The 18,444-nt window shown below is 38.5% G+C and overlaps 1 protein-coding gene across 9 annotated transcripts in view; it reads left to right on the top strand.

Moving 5' to 3' along the window:
• The window catches only part of DST (dystonin), a 506,627-nt gene that overhangs the window by 212,700 nt on the left and 275,483 nt on the right, over window positions 1–18,444 (top strand). For all 9 annotated transcript variants that reach the window (XM_033217522.1, XM_033217521.1, XM_033217518.1 and 6 more), the window contains one exon: window positions 4,801–4,862. In XM_033217522.1, the coding sequence (XP_033073413.1) occupies window positions 4,801–4,862 (62 nt within the window). The remainder of the gene's footprint in view (window positions 1–4,800; window positions 4,863–18,444) is intronic.

Genomic DNA, 18,444 nt, shown 5'->3' with positions numbered 1-18,444 from the left:
GGCCGAGGCAGGAGGATCACCTGAGGTCAGGAGTTCGAAACCAACCTGGCTAACATGGCGAAATCCTGTCTTTCCTAAAAATATAAAAATTAGCCGGGTGTGGTGGTGCATGCCTGTGATCCCAGCTACTCAGGAGGCTGAGACAAGAGAACCTGGGAGGCAGAGGTTGCAGCGAGCTGAGAATAAAGAATGGCTACTCTGTAGACAGCAGCCCTGAGGGCTGCTGGCTGCTCATTTTTGTGGTTATTTCTTGATGATATGCTAAACAAGGGGTGGATTATTCATGTCTCCTCGTTGTAGACCATACAGGGTAACTTCCTGACATTGCCATGGCGTTTGTAAACTGTCATGGTGCTGGTGGAGTGTCACAGTGAGGACGACCAGAGGTCACTCTTGTCACCATCTTGGTTTTGGTGGGTTTTAGCATCTTTACTGCAATCTGTTTTATTAGCAAGGTCTTTATGACCTGTATCTTGTGTTGACCTCCTCTCTCAACCTGTGACTTAGATTGCATTAACCATCTGGGAATGCAGCGCAGTAGGTCTCAGCTTCCTTTTACCTAGCTCCTATTCAAGATGGACCATACCTCTCTGACACCAGCACTGCCATAGCACTGGACTCATAAAATGACCAGATAGCTGCTAGGATGAAGAGTGAGTAAATGAGGGAAGTACAGAATCTGCACTTATCAGTGAAGAGAACTAGTCAATTGTTTCTGTTTCCTTGTTCCTGCTTTACATACAAATTGGTAATTCAGGTTTGTTTCCAACTGTTTAGGAATAGCAAGGCTGAAAGACATTTAAGACACCATTATTGCTTTAAGAGATATAGTTGTATATACTACTGTATATATACAAGTAATTCTATATTGTTTTCCTGAGTTGGATTGTCCTTCCTGAAATAAAATTATTTCACACTATCTGTCCAGTGCATAGAGGCATTGTGGCATAGAGGCTTTGTGGTATCTAGTATGTGGTAGACAAAGATGAATGAGGTATAGATGATGCCCCTAAGGGGCCAACAGAGGAATTAATAAACATTTTGTGGATAATATTATTAGTTCACAATTATTAATATCATTGCTTTTGATAGCAGTTTTAAGCAAAGTGCCTGGGGGTTTTACATTTGGAATCAGGCAAATGAAACAATTTTAGGGTCAGGTGCAGTGGTTCACACCTGTAATCTCAGCACTCTGGGAGGCTGAGGCAGGTGGATGGCGTGAGCTTAGGTGTTTGAGACCAGCCTGGGCAACATGGCAAAACCCCATCTCTGCGAAAAGTACAAAAATTCACCAGGCGTGGTGACCTGCACCTGTAGTCCTAGCTCCTTGGGAGGCTGAGGTGAGAGGATCACTCGAGCCTGGGGAGGTGGAGGTTGCAGTGAGCCAAGATTGTGCCACTGCAGTCCAGCCTGAGCAACAGAGCGAGACTCTGTTGTCTCAAACAAAACAAAGCAAAGAAAAAAAACCAGGCCTGGCACAGTGGCTCACACCTGTAATCCCAGCACTTTGGGAGGCTGAGGCGGGCAGATCACGAGGTCAGGAGATCAAGACCATCCTGGCCAACATGGTGAAACCCTGTCTCTACTAAAAATACAATTAGCCAGGTGTGGTGGCACATGCCTGTAGTCCCAGCTACTCAGGAGGCTGAGGCAGGAGAATCGCTTGAACCTGGGAAGCAGAGGTTATAGTGAGCCGAGATCATGCCACTGCACTCCAGCCTAGGCGACAGAGCAAGACTTCATCTCCAAAAAACAAAAAAAAGAAAAAAAAAATTAGTATGAATTCTGAGCTTTTATAATCAGAATTTGCAAACTTCTATTGTCTGGGAATACTTTCTGCACCCCTTTCTCTAATTTTTAAGTACTCAATGTTAAGTCAAGAAGTAGATTAGAAGTTTGGGGCACTGAAAAGGTGTTATAGGCAGAATCTAAAGATAGGCTGTATATAAGCACCTTTTGTTTCTCCCTGACAGTGATAGGAAATGGAAGGTGTTTCAGTGAGGTACTTTGGAGAAGAAATGCTTATGAAATAAAAACTACTTTATATGTCCCGCCTCCCATTCTTATTAGAATAGGAGACCTCTAAATGATAATGCTGTCACTGAGTAGTTTTACAAGTTGAATCTGAACAAACCATTGTATCACTTTACTAAAATTTCTGTGTTTCCTTTTCTTGAGCACTTGTGTTTTTTCAGAATTTTTATTTTCCTGTTGTAAACACTCTGATTTATATTCTCATAGTTACATTTTGTACATACTGTGATTATAGCTTCAGAAGAGATTTTAGAAGTAGATTTGCTGGGAAAGGTCATAGATATTTTTAGGGCTTTTTATGTGTATTGACACATGGTTGTAGGGCAGTGTTGTCCAATAGAGCTTTGTTTTAGAGCATTTCTGTCTAACAGAAACTTCTGTGGTGATGGGATTAGTCTATATCAAATTATTCTAAAGCAGTGCTGTCCAGTAGAGCTTTGTTCTAGAGCAGTGCTGATAGAAATTTCTGTGATGATTAGAATATTCTGTTTCTGTGCTTTTCAATATGTTAACCATTAGCTACATGTGACTGTGGAGTACTTGAATTGTGACTAGGGGCAACAAAGAAACTGAATTGTTAATTTTATTTTGCTTTAATTAACTTTGTCACCTTAAATAGGTGTATGTGACTAGTGGCTACAGTATTGAACAATGCAGGTGTAGAAAGTTTAAATTAAATGACATTTTCATTAGCAGTATGTGTGTCTGCTTCCTATGTCCTTTTTAACGTGAAATTTTTTAAAAAAATAAAATCTTGGCAATTTGATAAGTTAGAAAGCCTTATGTGTGTTATTTTATATTATTATTGTTAGTGACGTTGAGTACCTGTGTGCATTACATTTTAATTGTTATTTTATTATTTTTCTGAGACAAGGTCTTGCCGTGTCACCTAGGCTGGAGTACAGTGGCGCCATCATGGCTCACTGCAGCCTTGACCTCCTGGGCTCTAATGACCCACCCATCTCAGCCTCCCAAGTAGCTGGGACTACAGGTGCATGCCACCATATCTGGCTAAGTTTTGTATTTTTTTGTAAAAAGGATTTCCTCATGTTGCCCACGCTAGTCTCCAACTCCTGGGCTCAAACAATCTGCCCTCACTGGCCTCCTGAAGTGCTGGGGTTATAGGCATAAGCCACCACACTCAACCCTTGGGCATTACCTTTTTAAAAATTAATTAACTGTCTGCTTTTGCCCACTTATGCTTTATGATGTTAATCTTTTTCTTTCTTATTGCTGATTTTTTGTAATAATATTAGTAACATTTGTCTCATATTGTATATATTTTCCCCAGTTGATATATTTTTGTTTACATTCAAATTATTCTAGAGAACATAAATACTTTTAATAAATAGGACAAACATTTTCAAAGAAACTCTAATTATATTACAATAAGGGAGGTATTGAGGAGAAAAAGAGATTGAAGAATGAGAAGAAAAAGAGGTGAAGAAAGAGACTGAGACATATCTTACTCCCAGAGAAAAGATGGAGAACATCTGAATTGTGGTAGAAGAGGAAAGAAGACCACCAGGGAAGGAGAAAGAGGTAGCACTGGAGGCAGAAAGGACAGAAGAAGGAAATAAGAAAGTAAGGAATTGCTGTCTAGAGGTAGGGAGGAGGAAGATAGTATAATATAGTTTTGAATGCTAGCTCTAGGTGTTGGATGGTTCTCATTCTCCTTTGAAATAATAGCTTGAGGGACCACAGCATTCCAATTGCTCTTTTTCCTTAAATCAGAAGAAAACTTTTGTCACTCTTCTTTGCACTGTCTGTAGGAACCAGGGCAGGATCACTGTCCACAGTGAAGATCTAGTTGGGGCATTTTTTTGTTACACAGTTCAACACAGAACTCTAGGAAAGAAATAGCATAGGCTGGGTGCAGTCGCTCACGTCTGTAATCCCAGCACTTTGGAAGGCCAAGGTGGGCGGATCACCTGAGCTCAGGAGTTCGAGACCAGCCTGGCCAACATGGTGAAACCTTGTCTCTACTAAAAACACACACACACACACACAAAAAAAAAAAGAAGAAGAAGAAAAAAATTAGCTGGGCATGGTGGTGCATACCTGTAGTCCCAGCTACTCGGGGGACTGATCCCGGAAGGCAGAGGTGGAGGTTGCGGTGAGCTGAGATCACACCACTGCACTCCACCCTGGGTGACAGAGTGAGATTCTGTATCAAAAAAAAAAAAAAAAGTATAGTGATTCCACTGAATAGTTAAGCATAATAATTAATATTCAGCCAGAGTCCACTTCAAGCCAAAAAGTCTCAATTTAGGCCTTGCCTTTTGTCAAGACTTTAAACTATTTGCTGGGTAATCATGAACAAGTCTTTTATCCTTGTTAAGTCTTGGTTTCTTATTCTACAAAATGGGAGTAACACTACTTACCCTCCCTCTTATGGCTGTGAAGAGCAAATGGGACGTACATATGGTAAAGTGCTTTGGGAAATTCAGTACAAGGACAAGGCTTAGGTTAGACAACTTCATGGTGGTGGTGGTGGTAATAAAGGGTTATGGGACAGAGGGGCAGACGGCATTTGTTTAATGGAGGAATATTGGTAAATGCAGTATTGGGAAGAGACCAACCTGACAAGCAGATCTTTAAACACTTTCTTACAGAGAGCCTGAAGTTTCCAAAATTTAACAAGAAACTTTGAATACACTGAACCATATCTTTTAAATATCTCATTTTTGTTTATATCCATGACCACAAGGTCATCTATTCATAGATTTTACCAACCTTATCTTTATATATATTTTTTTCTTCCAGATGAACGGGACAAAGTTCAGAAGAAAACATTTACAAAATGGATAAATCAGCATCTCATGAAGGTCAGTTTTTATTTCATTCACTTCCTGGAATTGTTTTGAAAATTTCAGTTTATTTTGCAGTAATTGATTATATAGTTCTGAAGCACAGCTTTTGAAAATCATCTTGAAAGTTTAAATTCTAGAGAATTTTGCATGCATTTTAGGCATCTGTAATTATTTGGTGTGTGAACGGTGGGTAATGATGGAGGTGGAAAGATAAGTACCCAGTGATTACAGTGCATTCTGTGACATTAGTAAAACCTGTTACTGGAATCTATAAAATCTCAACAGTTTCAGAAGTCTGTACATATTTATATGTTAGTGCATGGAAAACCTACATTTCTTAGTAAGATTTTTTTTCTCTTTCAAGATTCAAACCAAATTCTGGCATCAGATGTATGTCTATGGCAGAAGGTTAGATGGGAATAAAGATATTGTAGAGACAGAAGTCTAGACTAATTTTATTCTTATACTTAATTTAATCCAGTGATTGGTGCTTATGTTTAACTTTCTTTATGAAGCAGTTAATGGTTGTGGTTCTTAAATTAATATGTACTTGTGTACCATGGGTAATTTTGAGAATATAAACTATCCAGAAAATAGATAGACACAAAATTTGCATATAATTTCATGGAGTTACTAGACCCCATTGAAGCCCTTCTGTAAATCTTGTGTAAGGAACCCTTAGGATTTCACAATAAACTATTGGTCACTTTCCCCTTTCTCCCACCTTTTATGGAGAGCCCTAAAGTTAGAATAGGTCATGTTTCTATTTGGAGTTTTCTCGCGTAGAAACATTATTTTAAATGTGGTTATATTGTTAAGCTAGCCAACATATCTTATTTAAACTATCATGAAGCTTAAGAGTGGTACCAGTAATGTAAATAGTGTCTAATCATCTTCTGTAAAAGTGATTTTTATTTCAGGGGCATATCAGAATTACCTTAGAGATGTGTCAGTCCTGTCTCTCTCACCACTTGACAGAACCTTTTTCTCAAATTCCGATAATATCCCTCAGGGAGGGCACATCACCCACTCTCTGACTGAGAATCACAAGTGATAAAAGGTCGAGACCCTCTGCTTTGTGAGGAAATATATTGTGAATTCTGATGTTGCATGTGGCAGTTCATCTGTCCTCTCCCAAGCTTTTATTTCATTCTGCACATACTGTATGGGAGAGGATCTCTTCCTTACAGGCTATGATACCTCTGTAAAGTTTGGGGTGTGGACTTTTGGAGCTAAAGACTCCATTGGCATTTTCCTATCCCTGAGGTGGCTTTAAGGGAAGCAAGCTCTTTGAAGAGGCGCCCCCTTGGCTGCAGCTGTCCTAAGCAGTCTTTGTAGCTATGGAGATCTAGGGGTGGGCATATATAGGGAAGCAAAGAGGGTTGCTTCGTATCTTCTGTAGCTACTGCGGTTCCAGATTGGTAATCAAGTCACAGATGCTGGCAGTGGACACCAGAGAAAAGTAGAAGCACAAATGAAAATGACTCATGGAAACCATAGCTCTGGCACTAGACATATTTATTGGGGACCTACTATGTGCCAAGCATGTTGGACTTGGACTTTCATTTTATGGATGGTTCATAAATTAGATGATTTAGTATAAAGAGACTGCTTTTGCTAAAAGCATCAAAATACTAGTTGAGCTGTTTGAGGACAGAGGCTGTATTACTTATTCTGAGGGCCCATCATAGTGCCTGGCAAGAATATTCTCATCATGTTTAATACACGTTGCATACATTAAATTGTTGAGTCCTTCCAGCAGCCCTTCGAGGTGGCTTAATGTAGTGATTACACATACGTAGTCTTTAAAGTCAGACAGCAAGTGATCAAATCTTGATTTTCCTGGAATATGTACCTTTTTTTGGGGGGGGGGGCAAAATGACTTCCTAGATAGATCTCCAAGATAATAAGACTTAATTCTGCTGTAACATACTAAGAATTGGGAAAATAAGTATTTTAGTCACAGTAGCCAATAGATAGATATATGCCAGTCTAACTGCTTAGAGTTATAATCAAGTTAGTTTGTTTCCTGAAGTCTATGATGGGTCAGAATTTAAAATTAGCTCTTATTAGATGGGTCAGAATTTAAAATTAGCTCTTATTAGATAAGGAGCCATTTAGGGAGGGGGAAAGCTGGACAATATGGTCTTGGCTAACTCACACTGTCAGTTAGGTGCTTAAGTTCTTGTTCTGTTTTATTTTAGTGTCAGCTTAGCGTGGACTTTTCTTTTAATCCTGAGTTGTGCACTAAAATTTCTAATAGAGAACGCAAGTGTGTCAGAACATAGCTTCTTATCTTGCTTTTTTTTTTTTTATGTCTAGAAGTTATAGCATTAAATCAAGTGAAGAAAAATGATTAAATATCCCGAAACATTTTGGGGTACCAGGCTGCTAAGGTTCATGTTATTATTCATTAGTCAGAAAAAATTCAGTCTTCATGGGATTTTTTCTATGCTGGACCTAAAATCGGTGAAAGGAACGTTGCACTAGGCAGTCAGCCTCATTTTGTCTGACTAAGAGGATTGTTGAACACTTTTGTTTGGGTGGCTATTTGGTCATAATGCAGTTAGTGGGACATATAAAGTAAATATATGAATGTTGGATAAAATGTCTTAATATTAGGAAAATATTTCTTCTGTATTGGTTTTCTTATATTCTTTACTTGAAATGTTGAATATATTCAAGGTGAAACAGGGAAAGGTAAGCAGTAGGTCCTATATCTTTCTTGGGGCCTACCATATTCCTTTCCAATTAATGACAAATGTGTTATTTGAAGAGCTTTTAATAAAATGGGATCATGTTAATATGCATGTTAAGGGAAAGGATGATAATGAAAAGATGAGTTGATAAAAGACGAGGAGTAAGGAGAGAAGAAATGGAAGTAGGATCATTCAGATAAAAATATTTCTGTGTGTATTTTTTGATTTGCCTTTTTTAACTGTAGGCATAAGTAGTTTTTAAATCATGGGGCAGAGAAGGGAGAGAAAGGGAGAATTGGAGACACACATTGGATGGCCCTTAAGGAGCCCTGTGCCTGTATCTGGAGACCCTTCGTTCTTGTCCTTGGCTTTGTGTACTGTAATAAGTTGCCTGGAGTGCTGACTCAGGCTAGGGATGTGTTCCCTATCTTTTAAATAATTCTTAAAAGTTTTGCCTTTTCTGAATTTTTATCTTGTTAATTTAAATTTAATATTATTCACTTATTTCCCCCTGCTTTTTTCACCCTTGTCATGACTCCAAGAACTGTTCTTGTTTGTTCTGTTCCTTTGGACAGTGAGGTGCTTGAGAGGTTAGTCTCCAGACAGGCCTTTCTTTACTGGATATTTTTTTGTCATTTTTGTAAAAGGTATATTGTGTTAACTTTGAACAAATTATCTTTGAAAGGAAAACATCTTTTGCAAGGTTATCAGTCTGTGACATGTACACCATACAGAGGTGCAGAAAAAGCCTCACCTTTGAGGTCAGGTAAACGGGGATGTGTCCAGGCTTTGCAATTTATTATTTGTGTGAACTTAATCTCTTTATGCCCTCATCTGTAAAATGGTGGTAATGCCAGCTTGGTGTGAGGATTTAAATGAGATAGTCTAACTAAGCATAAAGCATAGCACTTGGCATATTGTTAGGCACTCTATAAATGGGAGCTTATGGTATAGAAGGGTGGGTTGACTTGGATGGTGTCAAAATTGTGAAGTTAAGTGTAAGTTGCTTTTGGTGCCTATCTACTTCCCTTATCTGTGTCTCTTTTTATTACATTGAGTACTTTTCCTTTTAGTTTATTCATTTTAGAAAAAGCTACAGTTTGGGATTCAGAATCTTTTTGAGGAGATTGATAGGTGTGTTGCCTCTTTACCTTAGAGTCCTGCTGGGACACTGAATGGCTTACCTGTGGTAATCCTGTTAGCTGCGCTCTCTTTGCCCCCTGCCTACCCCTCCACAGATTTTTAAAGGTTTATTTGGGGGCCTGGAGTCCTTTTTTAAATCTCCTTTTCTTCTTCTCCTGCACATTCTTCTCACAGAAAGGGAGTCAATGAACACTCATCATACTTCTGAAAGGTTGGCAGCTTTTGGACCTCAAAGTTAATTTTACTTAGAGTTATACTTGGATGGCATCTTCTAAATCTTCTGGTTCAGTTCCCTCATTTAAAAGTAGGTTAAACTTGCCACACAGCTACTACTGGTAGAGCTGCACTAGAAGTCGTGAAATGAGAATATGAATTCGAATGAGATGCTGTCTCCAGTGTTTGACTTCTTTGAGCACTGCAATAGGTTGCAGGTCCCAGCAGGTCCCCCTGGGATGTGGGGTTGTGTTTACTTTTCTTACCTTCTAGTTTCAACTGTTTGCTAATTTTTGTGACTTGGGAAGTTGTGATTTATGTAGCTATAAAGAAGCATATACACAGTGCTCAGGGTTGATACTGGCATGGTCAATTTTTAAAACTTTATATAACTGGCAAAAGTAAACATTGTGGAACTTTTAAATGATTGCGTAAGTTACTGTTACATTTATATGCATAAATATTTTCTTCTTAAAATATTTGGTGAGGATTTTTTTGCTGTTTGATATAGCTTCTTTTACTGTTTTTTTGCTTATTTCAAAAGCATGCTCATTAAAAGGAAAAAAGTCAAAATTATAAATGTTTTTGGAAAATCAGTTAGAAACACAAAAGCATTTATTAGAAAAAGGTTTCCTGAAAACTCTGGCACAAAAGCTTGAAAAACAACCCGTGATGTACCAAAATTACCGATACTTGAAAAAAAGCCATAACTGGGGGATATTCCTTTTCAGCCAAATGGCTGTTTAGCCCAAATGGTCGTGATGATCAAATTGCTTTTAACCGAGTGTGTGCCACTCTATATTTTCAAACCATGGTCTCATTTATGTTTAAGCTTTGCGTATGTTGCTCCCTTAGAAGAGGGTCCCTTTGGATCTCCACTTTCATCTGGCTGATTAGTGAAGAATTAACTACCACTTATGAACTAGCACCCATTAAAATTAGGAACATGGAACCTGATTAAAAATTTCAAGATATTTAGTTCCTTGATTTAAAAGTCCTTGTTTATCCAGAAAAAAGCAATCTCTAAAAATATTATTGTTTAAAAAGTTAAATATTTGGCCGGGCGCGGTGGCTCAAGCCTGTAATCCCAGCACTTTGGGAGGCCGAGACGGGCGGATCACGAGGTCAGGAGATCGAGACCATCCTGGCTAACACGGTGAAACCCCGTCTCTACTAAAAATACAAAAAAAACTCGCCGGGCGAGGTGGCGGGCGCCTGTAGTCCCAGCTACTCGGGAGGCTGAGGCAGGAGAATGGCGGGAACCCGGGAGGCGGAGCTTGCAGTGAGCTGAGATCCGGCCACTGCACTCCAGTTCGGGCGACAGAGCGAGACTCCGCCTCAAAAAAAAAAAAAAAAAAAAAAAAAAAAAAAAAAGTTAAATATTTGATTTGTGACATCATTTGTTTTATTATATCATGTAAAATATCTAGATACGGTAACAATTAATGTCAAATATTAAAGCAACTGTATAAGAAAACAAAATTTTCGTGATTATTAAATTCTTTCTAAGGCCAAACTTGCAACTTATACATAAAAAGGTAAAGTAATCCTGAGACCAAAAGTTTGAGAAATATTACTCTATGTAATAGGTTATTTATTGCAGCACTGTTATAACTGCAAAAGGTTGGAAATGACCTACATGTTCATCAATAAGAGATTGGTAAAAATAATTATGATACATCCAAACAGCGAAATACAACATTAGAAAGAATCAGGAGCATTAGGCCAGAAAATGAAATAAAACACATCAATCTCTTATTGATGGTTTTACTGAGTCGGAAGAGGTAAAACCATCTCTATTTGCAGATGATAGCATCTTGTTTAAAGAAAATCCCTAGGAGACCACCATAATAACTACCAGAATGAATAAATGAGTTCATAAGGTTGAAGCATACAATATCAATATTTAACAAACTATTGTGTTTCTATACACCTGCAAAGAACAATCCAAAAATGAAATTAAGAAAACAGTTCTGGGCCGGGCACAGTGGTGCACACCTGTAGTCCCAGTTACTTGGAAGATTGAAGTGGGAGAGTCTCTTGAGTCCAGTCTGGGTAACATGGTGTGACCCTGTTTCTTAATCTTTTGATTATCAAGGAAAATTCAGGATCAGGTCAGAGAATATTTTTCACTCAACAGTCCAGCAGATGACACTAAACTCTATATAGTCTCAGCGGATGACGCCAAGCCCTCAGCCTGGCCTTCAACCACTGCTGCTTCATCTGGCTTTCCCACTCACATCCTGGTGCCCTACACACCCCAGCCCTGGGCCAAGGCTGCTTGAGGGTGGGCCCTGAGAACTTTTAAAATGTAACCTTTTCTCCAGAAAAAAAATTAATATGGCCTTATTTTGTATTTTTCAGAGCTAAAATTACATTTGTTTAAAGCAAATTGGCGAATTAATTAAAACTTGTATTTGTTGGTGAGCAGACATCTGTGGCTTTTTTCCAGATGTATTTAAATTTTAGTGTTCCAGTGATTCAGTTGTGTGACTAAGCCTGCCCTTGAAACTGATTGTTCTGCTAAGAATGTTTTTGTTTTGATTCATCATTCTTCAGAATACTTTTAAGAATAAAGTGCAGTTAACACAGATCATTTACCTTGCAAATCATGGTTTCTAGATAAATTACTGGTGTCAGGAACATTTATGTATTATTCTTTAGCATAATTTAAACTGCAGAACTAGAGTAAGAGCTGGTTGTTATTGGAAATACCTGTGTCTTCAGTTCGCTAAATTTTACCTGGAGAATTGTTCCAAAATATAAAATTGATGAGATTCTTTTGTCATTTACAGCATTTATTTCTGTCTGTTCTACTTAAGAAACTAGGTACTCCCTCTTTATATTAGAGGGTTTTATATAACTACTTGTTACTCATCTCGTGCACTTTGCTGTCTAGAAATTCACAGGACAACAATATGAGAAATGGCACCTACGAGTTAAGTACTGATTTAGCTTTTGCTTTTCTCAGGTAATGGGGTGGGGGACAGAGAAAGAAGGAAGGACTTTCTTTTCTGAAGCACGTTAACAGCTATCATTGGAAGATTCCCTTTAATCACTTACTTGGACCTGGAATTAGAACTTGAGCCATGAGAGACTGTTTAGGAGGAGTAATTTAAGGGGGTGAATGATTTTTAGGGGAAGGTTGGAGTCCAGAGAAGTCTATATAATGTGGTTTCCTTGCATAGGATCCATCTAATTGGCAATTTATGGTGGAAATACATTCTTCAATCCTGATCAGCTATATTGTAAATTTATTCCTTCACATTTGTAAGAGGCTGTTTGGTCTAAATATTTTTTCTTTTTGTAAACTTTAATTTATTGACACATAAATGCATTTGGAGAGGAAGAGGCCCTGGATGCCATTGTTGGACACACCCTGTTTGTGAGTCATCTACTTAGTTACTACATGGGAGACACCCAACTATCACAGATTTTATCACTCTTCCATCATGACTTTGGAAAGCTTAATTACTCATGGCACAGATACTCTTTGCCCACGTAATGAAGTCAGTGACTTCATGACTCCACCAAATCAATCACACTATTCTTTATTGTCTGATTTGGTGGCGGGAAGAAAATATAAATCCTCAAGCTGAGAACACAGTGGTATCATTGAGAGAATAGAAAAAAAAAGCTCTGTTTCCTCTGTGGATATGACCATTGCAAAGTTATCAAATTTTACATAACAAGAAAATTTTACATCTGTGGGCTCAGATGAAATAGGGGAATTTTTTTTTTTTTTTTTGAGATGGAGTTTTGCTCTTGTTGCCCAGGCTGGAGTGCTATGGTGCGATCTTGTTTCACCGCAATCTCTGCCTCCCGGGTTCAAGCGATTCTCCTGCCTCAGCCTCTTGAGTAGCTGGGATTACAGGCATGTGCCACCATGCCAACTAATTTTGTACTTTTAGTAGAGACGGGGTTTCTTCATGTTGGTCAGGCTGATCTCGAACTCCTAACCTCAGGTGGTCTGCCCGCCCCAGCCTCCCAGAGTGCTGGGATTGCAGGCGTGAGCCGCCGCGCCCAGCCAAAATAGGGGAATTTTCGAAGCATTAACTTTATAAAGGACTAATGAAAAATACTGCTTAGTAGAGTGTATTGCTTTGGGTTCTTAAAACCTACAAATAAGACTTTTTTTCCCCAGACCTTAGATTTATGTTAGTAGTTCCTAAACTGTAGCCTTGTCAGACTCACTTGGAGGGCTTGTTAAAATTGCTGGGCCCCATCCCAGGAGCTTCTGATTCACTAGGTCTGGTGGGGTGGCCTGAAAACTGGCATTTCTAACAAATTTCAGGAATTTGCATTTCTAACAAAATGCTGATGCTGCTGACCTGGGGCTATATTTTGAGAATCCTGTTGTAGATAAATGGCTATAAACATATAAATAACCATCTCTTTCATTTAGCATAACCAGTAAGTATTCTAATATAGTGTACAGACTAATAGTAGCTATCTTTCATTGATCCCCTACTGTATGCTCAGTACTTTACAATATAGCTAATGTTGTTTTAGAGCTAACCAGGATCTGTCACTCTCATGTCTTAATATGTTTAATTTTCACAGCAATCCTGTGGACAGGTCCTGATTATTGTTACGCCTGTGTGACTGATGATGAAACTGATACCCAGATTCCATAATTTCCCAAGGGCATACAGCTAGTAATTCTCAAGGCTGCTATGGAAAACAAGGCTGCGATTACCCAACTTCTTGTAGGCTACACAGAAGTCTAAGGAGAAAGTTAAAATTATGCCTCACTCTCCCTGACTCCATATTCTTTGCTCTTTCTGTTATATTGAATTCTTGAGAATAATTTTTAGTTGAGTGATGAAAGATAAAAAAGGCCAAAGCTGAACTTGACATTTGGACATTGGTCTGATACCTTTACAAATAGGACTTCACGTTTAAGTTATGTCTGTTATACTGTAAGAGATAACAGTGTATGTAGTTAAGGAAGAGTTGGTTTTTGGAGAAATGTCTGATTAACACCCCAAAGTGTAGAATTTAGGAGCAAATCTTGCAAATCAGGTTTTTATAAATGTGAAAAAATAGTTGACAGCTTCAAGATTTTAAGAGATATATAGAAGAGTATGAAAGATTCTTTTTTAGATAAGTAGCAGATTGGGATTAATAAATTATGAATTTTTTTGCTGTCATGAAGAATAATGATTTATTGGTGATAAATTCCTTAATCAATTAAAAAAAAGTCCAGAATAATGTGGCAGGACTAGCCTCAGATGAAACTCCTCAGACACCGAGTTAAAGAAAGAAGTGGTTTATTCGACCAGGAGCATTGGCAAGACTCCTGTCTCAAGAGCCGAGCTCCCCGAGTGAGCAATTCCTGTCCCTTTTAAGGGCTCACAACTCTAAGGGGGTCCGTGTGACAGGATTGTGATTGATTTGAGCAAGCAGGGGGTACGTGACTGGGGGCTGCATGCACTAGTAATCAGAACGAAACTGAACAGGACAGGGATTTTTACAGTGCCTTTCCATACAATGTCTAGAATCTATAGATAACCAGTTAGGTCAGGGGTCAGATCTTTAACTACTAGGCTTAGGTCAGGCTGGCCCAGGCCTGGTTTTGGGTCTGATTCCTTGGTTTCGGGTCTGGTTCCTAGGCGCTGGGCTACCTACCTTTAGTTTTGCTTCTCTTTCTTTTTCTGAGTATAAAACAATGTAAAACAATATGAGAGAGTCTGTCTCTCTTCTCTCAATAACACTGTGCTTACTTTCAATAGACCTGTATGTTGCACTTCTAGTATGACGAGGGCTGTATTTGAAATACAGTTTGGGAAGTTCTCTGTTTTTATATAGCTTGCCATTTGTTGGAGATATTAAATATATATGTGTGAAACTATTAAACAGTCATGTACAACAGCATATGATAAAGTGCCAGAATGAGTAGACAAACAGTAAGCGTTTTACGAGGTCAGAGCCTGGAGACTTGGGGTGACTTTGAGTAGTATGAGTCTGTGCCAGGGCAGGGAGTTTGACTTAAGCTAGGTGCAGAGGAGGGTGGGGGTCACAAGGAGGCTGGTGTGCTGGACTGCTAAGGCTTGCTAGAAGGCGATCAGTTTGGACAGAAAAAGATGAAGCTAGATAAGAAACAGATATGATTGGTTAGCCAAGGAGACTGTTGGAAGTTTTTGAGAACAAGAGTGACATACTGGCATTTTAGGAAGAATCCTACATTTCATACACAGGCATTAGGGAACTAAACTGTATTGTGAATTCCATGACATGTCTGACTATCTTCATGGACATGGGAGCTCAGTAAATCCTCACTGGGTGAGAAATCTGTAGGGAGGTGACTACTGGCTTAGCCCAGGGAACTCTCTCTTGTTCTTCCCTCTGCTTTGTAGCAGACACTTGGATGAAGTCAGGGAAGGCACACTTAATCAGTTTTACAGACAGGAACAATACCCTTTGTAATAGATGAATGAAATATATCCTCGAAGTAATTTTAAAAGTTTGACCTCTGGTCTCATCAAAAGGACAACATTTAACAATGAAAAATGTGAAGTTCTGCTCAAAGGTTGAAATGCCCACCTGTAGGATGCAGAAGGGTTGTCATAGCAGTAATCCATGTGATAAGACTAGGGGTTTGTTGACCTCAGATTTACAACAGTGGTGCTGCTGAATGCTGTCTCAGGCTATCTTAAGAGCTGAGGGTGCATAGCCTTTTTGTGCTCTTCCCTGGGGAGGCCACAACCAAACTGTTTTGTACAGTTCATGACAATGCGTTTTAAGAGAAAGTGTCTACAAGGAGGCATCTATGATGATGAGGAAGGATGGAAGCACTTGGAGAAGTGGTCTTGAGAAGAGGGGATTAAGGGGAAGGGTGATCAGAATGCTTTCAGATGTTCATTGGGCAGTCATGTAAGAAAGGGTGCAGTGTTCAACTTATTTAATCCTAGGAGGATATTACTGGATAGTTTCAGGAATGATGATTTAAGATCAGTGTAAAAAATACCTTGATACATCCTCAGTGCCCATTAAGTGTTTTTTGATCTAAAGGTATACAGTTGGGCCTCCATATACTGGAGGATTCACTTGTGAAGATTCAACCAACTATGAATCTAAAATATCAGAAATAAAAAATAACAAAATTTTAAAAAATACTAATAAAAAACCAATACAGAATAACAACTGTTTATATAACATTTACATTGTATGAGATATTACAGGGAATCTAGAAATGATTTAAAGTATCCAGGAGGATATATGTAGGTTATATGTAATTATGATGCCATTTTATGTTAAGGACTTGAACATCTGTGGATTTTGATATCCTTCGGGGGTCCTGGAACCAGTTCCCCACAGTTACTGAGGGACAATGTTATTATTAGTTTCCTATGACTGCTGTGACAAATTACACAAACTTGTAATCTTTTTCAAATAAGATAACATTCATAGTTTCCAGGGATTAGGACTTGATATGTTCGGGCTGCCATTCAGCTTACTACATGTATGAATAGTTACAACTGCCTGATATAAAACCCTTACCAATAGCTTCATGGGACAGAGCACTCCCTAGTTATCATGGAATTTCCAACAAAATCATGTGGACCTTGAGTTATAACCTATCAGAAATGGAAAAGAATTGATTGGTGTATTGTTAGGAAGGTGAACTAGGTGGTGTCTGATATGCTTTCCAAGAGCAAGATTATATAATCACATGACAATTTTGGATGACAAGATATGTGAAAGACTACTAAGTAGGGATGGACCAGAGATTTATTTTTGTATTTTAAACTATTTGTTTGGAAAGATTTTAAACTTTAAAAAGTTGCAAAAATAAAGTAGTACAAGGAACACTGATATACTCTTTACCCAGATTGAGCTCTTGTTAATGTTTTACCTGGTTTGCTTTATTTTTCTCTCTCCCCAACTGCGTGTGTGTGTGTGTGTGTGTGTGTGTGTGTGTGTACTTTTTATCTGAACCATTTGAGGGTAAGTTATATATACCGTGATCTTTTACCTCTAAATACTTAAGTATGTATTTCCTAAGAGTAGGGTTATTCTGTTTTGGACCACACAGTTAGCAACTTCATAAATTTATATTGGTATAATATTTTAATGTCTGTATTTCAGTCTTGTGTGTTGATCTTTTTCATCATCCTCTCTTCCCCGAGGGCAAGGACCAACTCAGGGTCAGGTATTGCATTTAAGTGTCATGTCTCTTTCACCTGCTTTATTTATTTATTTATTTAATTATTTTTTTTTGAGACAGAGTCTTGCTCTGTCATCTGTCCTGGAGTGCGGTGGCATGATCTCGGCTCACTGCAGCCTCTCCTTCCTGGATTCATGGGGATTCTTGTGCCTCAGCCTCCTGAGCAGCTGGAATTACAGGCATGAGCCACCATGCCCAGCTAATTTTTTGTGTTTTTTAATAGAGACGAGGTTTCAATATGTTGGCCAGACTGGTCTTCAACTTCTGTTCTCAAATGATCCTCCTGCCTTGGTCTCCTTAAGTGGAGAAAATGGATTAATAGCAAAATGTCTTTTGAACCTAAAGCTATTTCATGACAAGAAGACAAACTTTTTCTTTTTTCTTATGAGGGTCATTTAAGCAATTATAAGTCATTTTAGTGTTTGTTGATAAAATTGTGAACTATCTTTTCAAATTAAGAACACCAAAATTTTATTCAGTAATTCCCTCAAATAACTTTAGTTCTATCTTGTGGTCAATTTATAGTTTTTCTTCTTCTTGACTTTCTTATTCCTTATGATCACTATTACTACCACTACTATCAATACCATTTATTTAGTGCTTATTATGTGCTTGGCCCTGCACTAGATACATTACATACATTTTCTGATTTAATCCTTATTTTATCAGTGAGAAAACTGAGGCTCAGGGAGGAGAAGTTATCTGCCCAACATGAAGTAGCTAAAATGTTGGCAGAGCTGAGATTTAGTCCTTCGTCCTTCCTGCCTCCACAGAACTACATCATGCCATTGCATTATGCCACATTAGAAAGACACAGAATCTTGAATCATGAAGAAGAAATGGAGACAGAGGTGTAGAAAGAAAGCAATATGCTAGGGCACATGGCCTTTTTGCTCTATGTTAATTTCTTTCAGCATTCCCTCATATACTCTATCTTGGCTGGTGTGCCCCGCCCTTGTTGTGTAGCTATACATTTCTATTTACATTCTTCTTCAGTAGACACACTATGCAAGAGTTTAGAGATACAGATAAAAGTATGCAGTCAGGCAGCATTCCTGAAGGTCATTGTTTTAGCTGGAAAAGGGTAATTTCTAAGGCGTTTTCAAAGCAGAAAAAAAATTTCACTTTCTTCAGTGGTGCCAACAGATTCTAAATCATGTTGTACAGATCTTCACTTTGGAAGTGTATGTGTTCTGTGAACGCTGAAAATCTGAGACAGGTCTCAGTTAATTTAGAATGTTTATTTTTCCAAGGTTGAGGATGTGTGCCCATGACATAGCCTCAGGAGGCCCTGAAGACGTATGCCCAAGGTGGTTGGGGCACAGCTTGGTTTCATGCATTTTAGGGAGACATGAGACATCAATCAATATGT

Source organism: Trachypithecus francoisi, unplaced genomic scaffold (assembly GCF_009764315.1).
Source record: "Trachypithecus francoisi isolate TF-2019V2 unplaced genomic scaffold, Tfra_2.0 Lachesis_group10, whole genome shotgun sequence".
NCBI classification, from domain to species: Eukaryota; Metazoa; Chordata; class Mammalia; order Primates; family Cercopithecidae; genus Trachypithecus; species Trachypithecus francoisi.
This window is presented reverse-complemented; position numbering and strand designations above follow the sequence as displayed.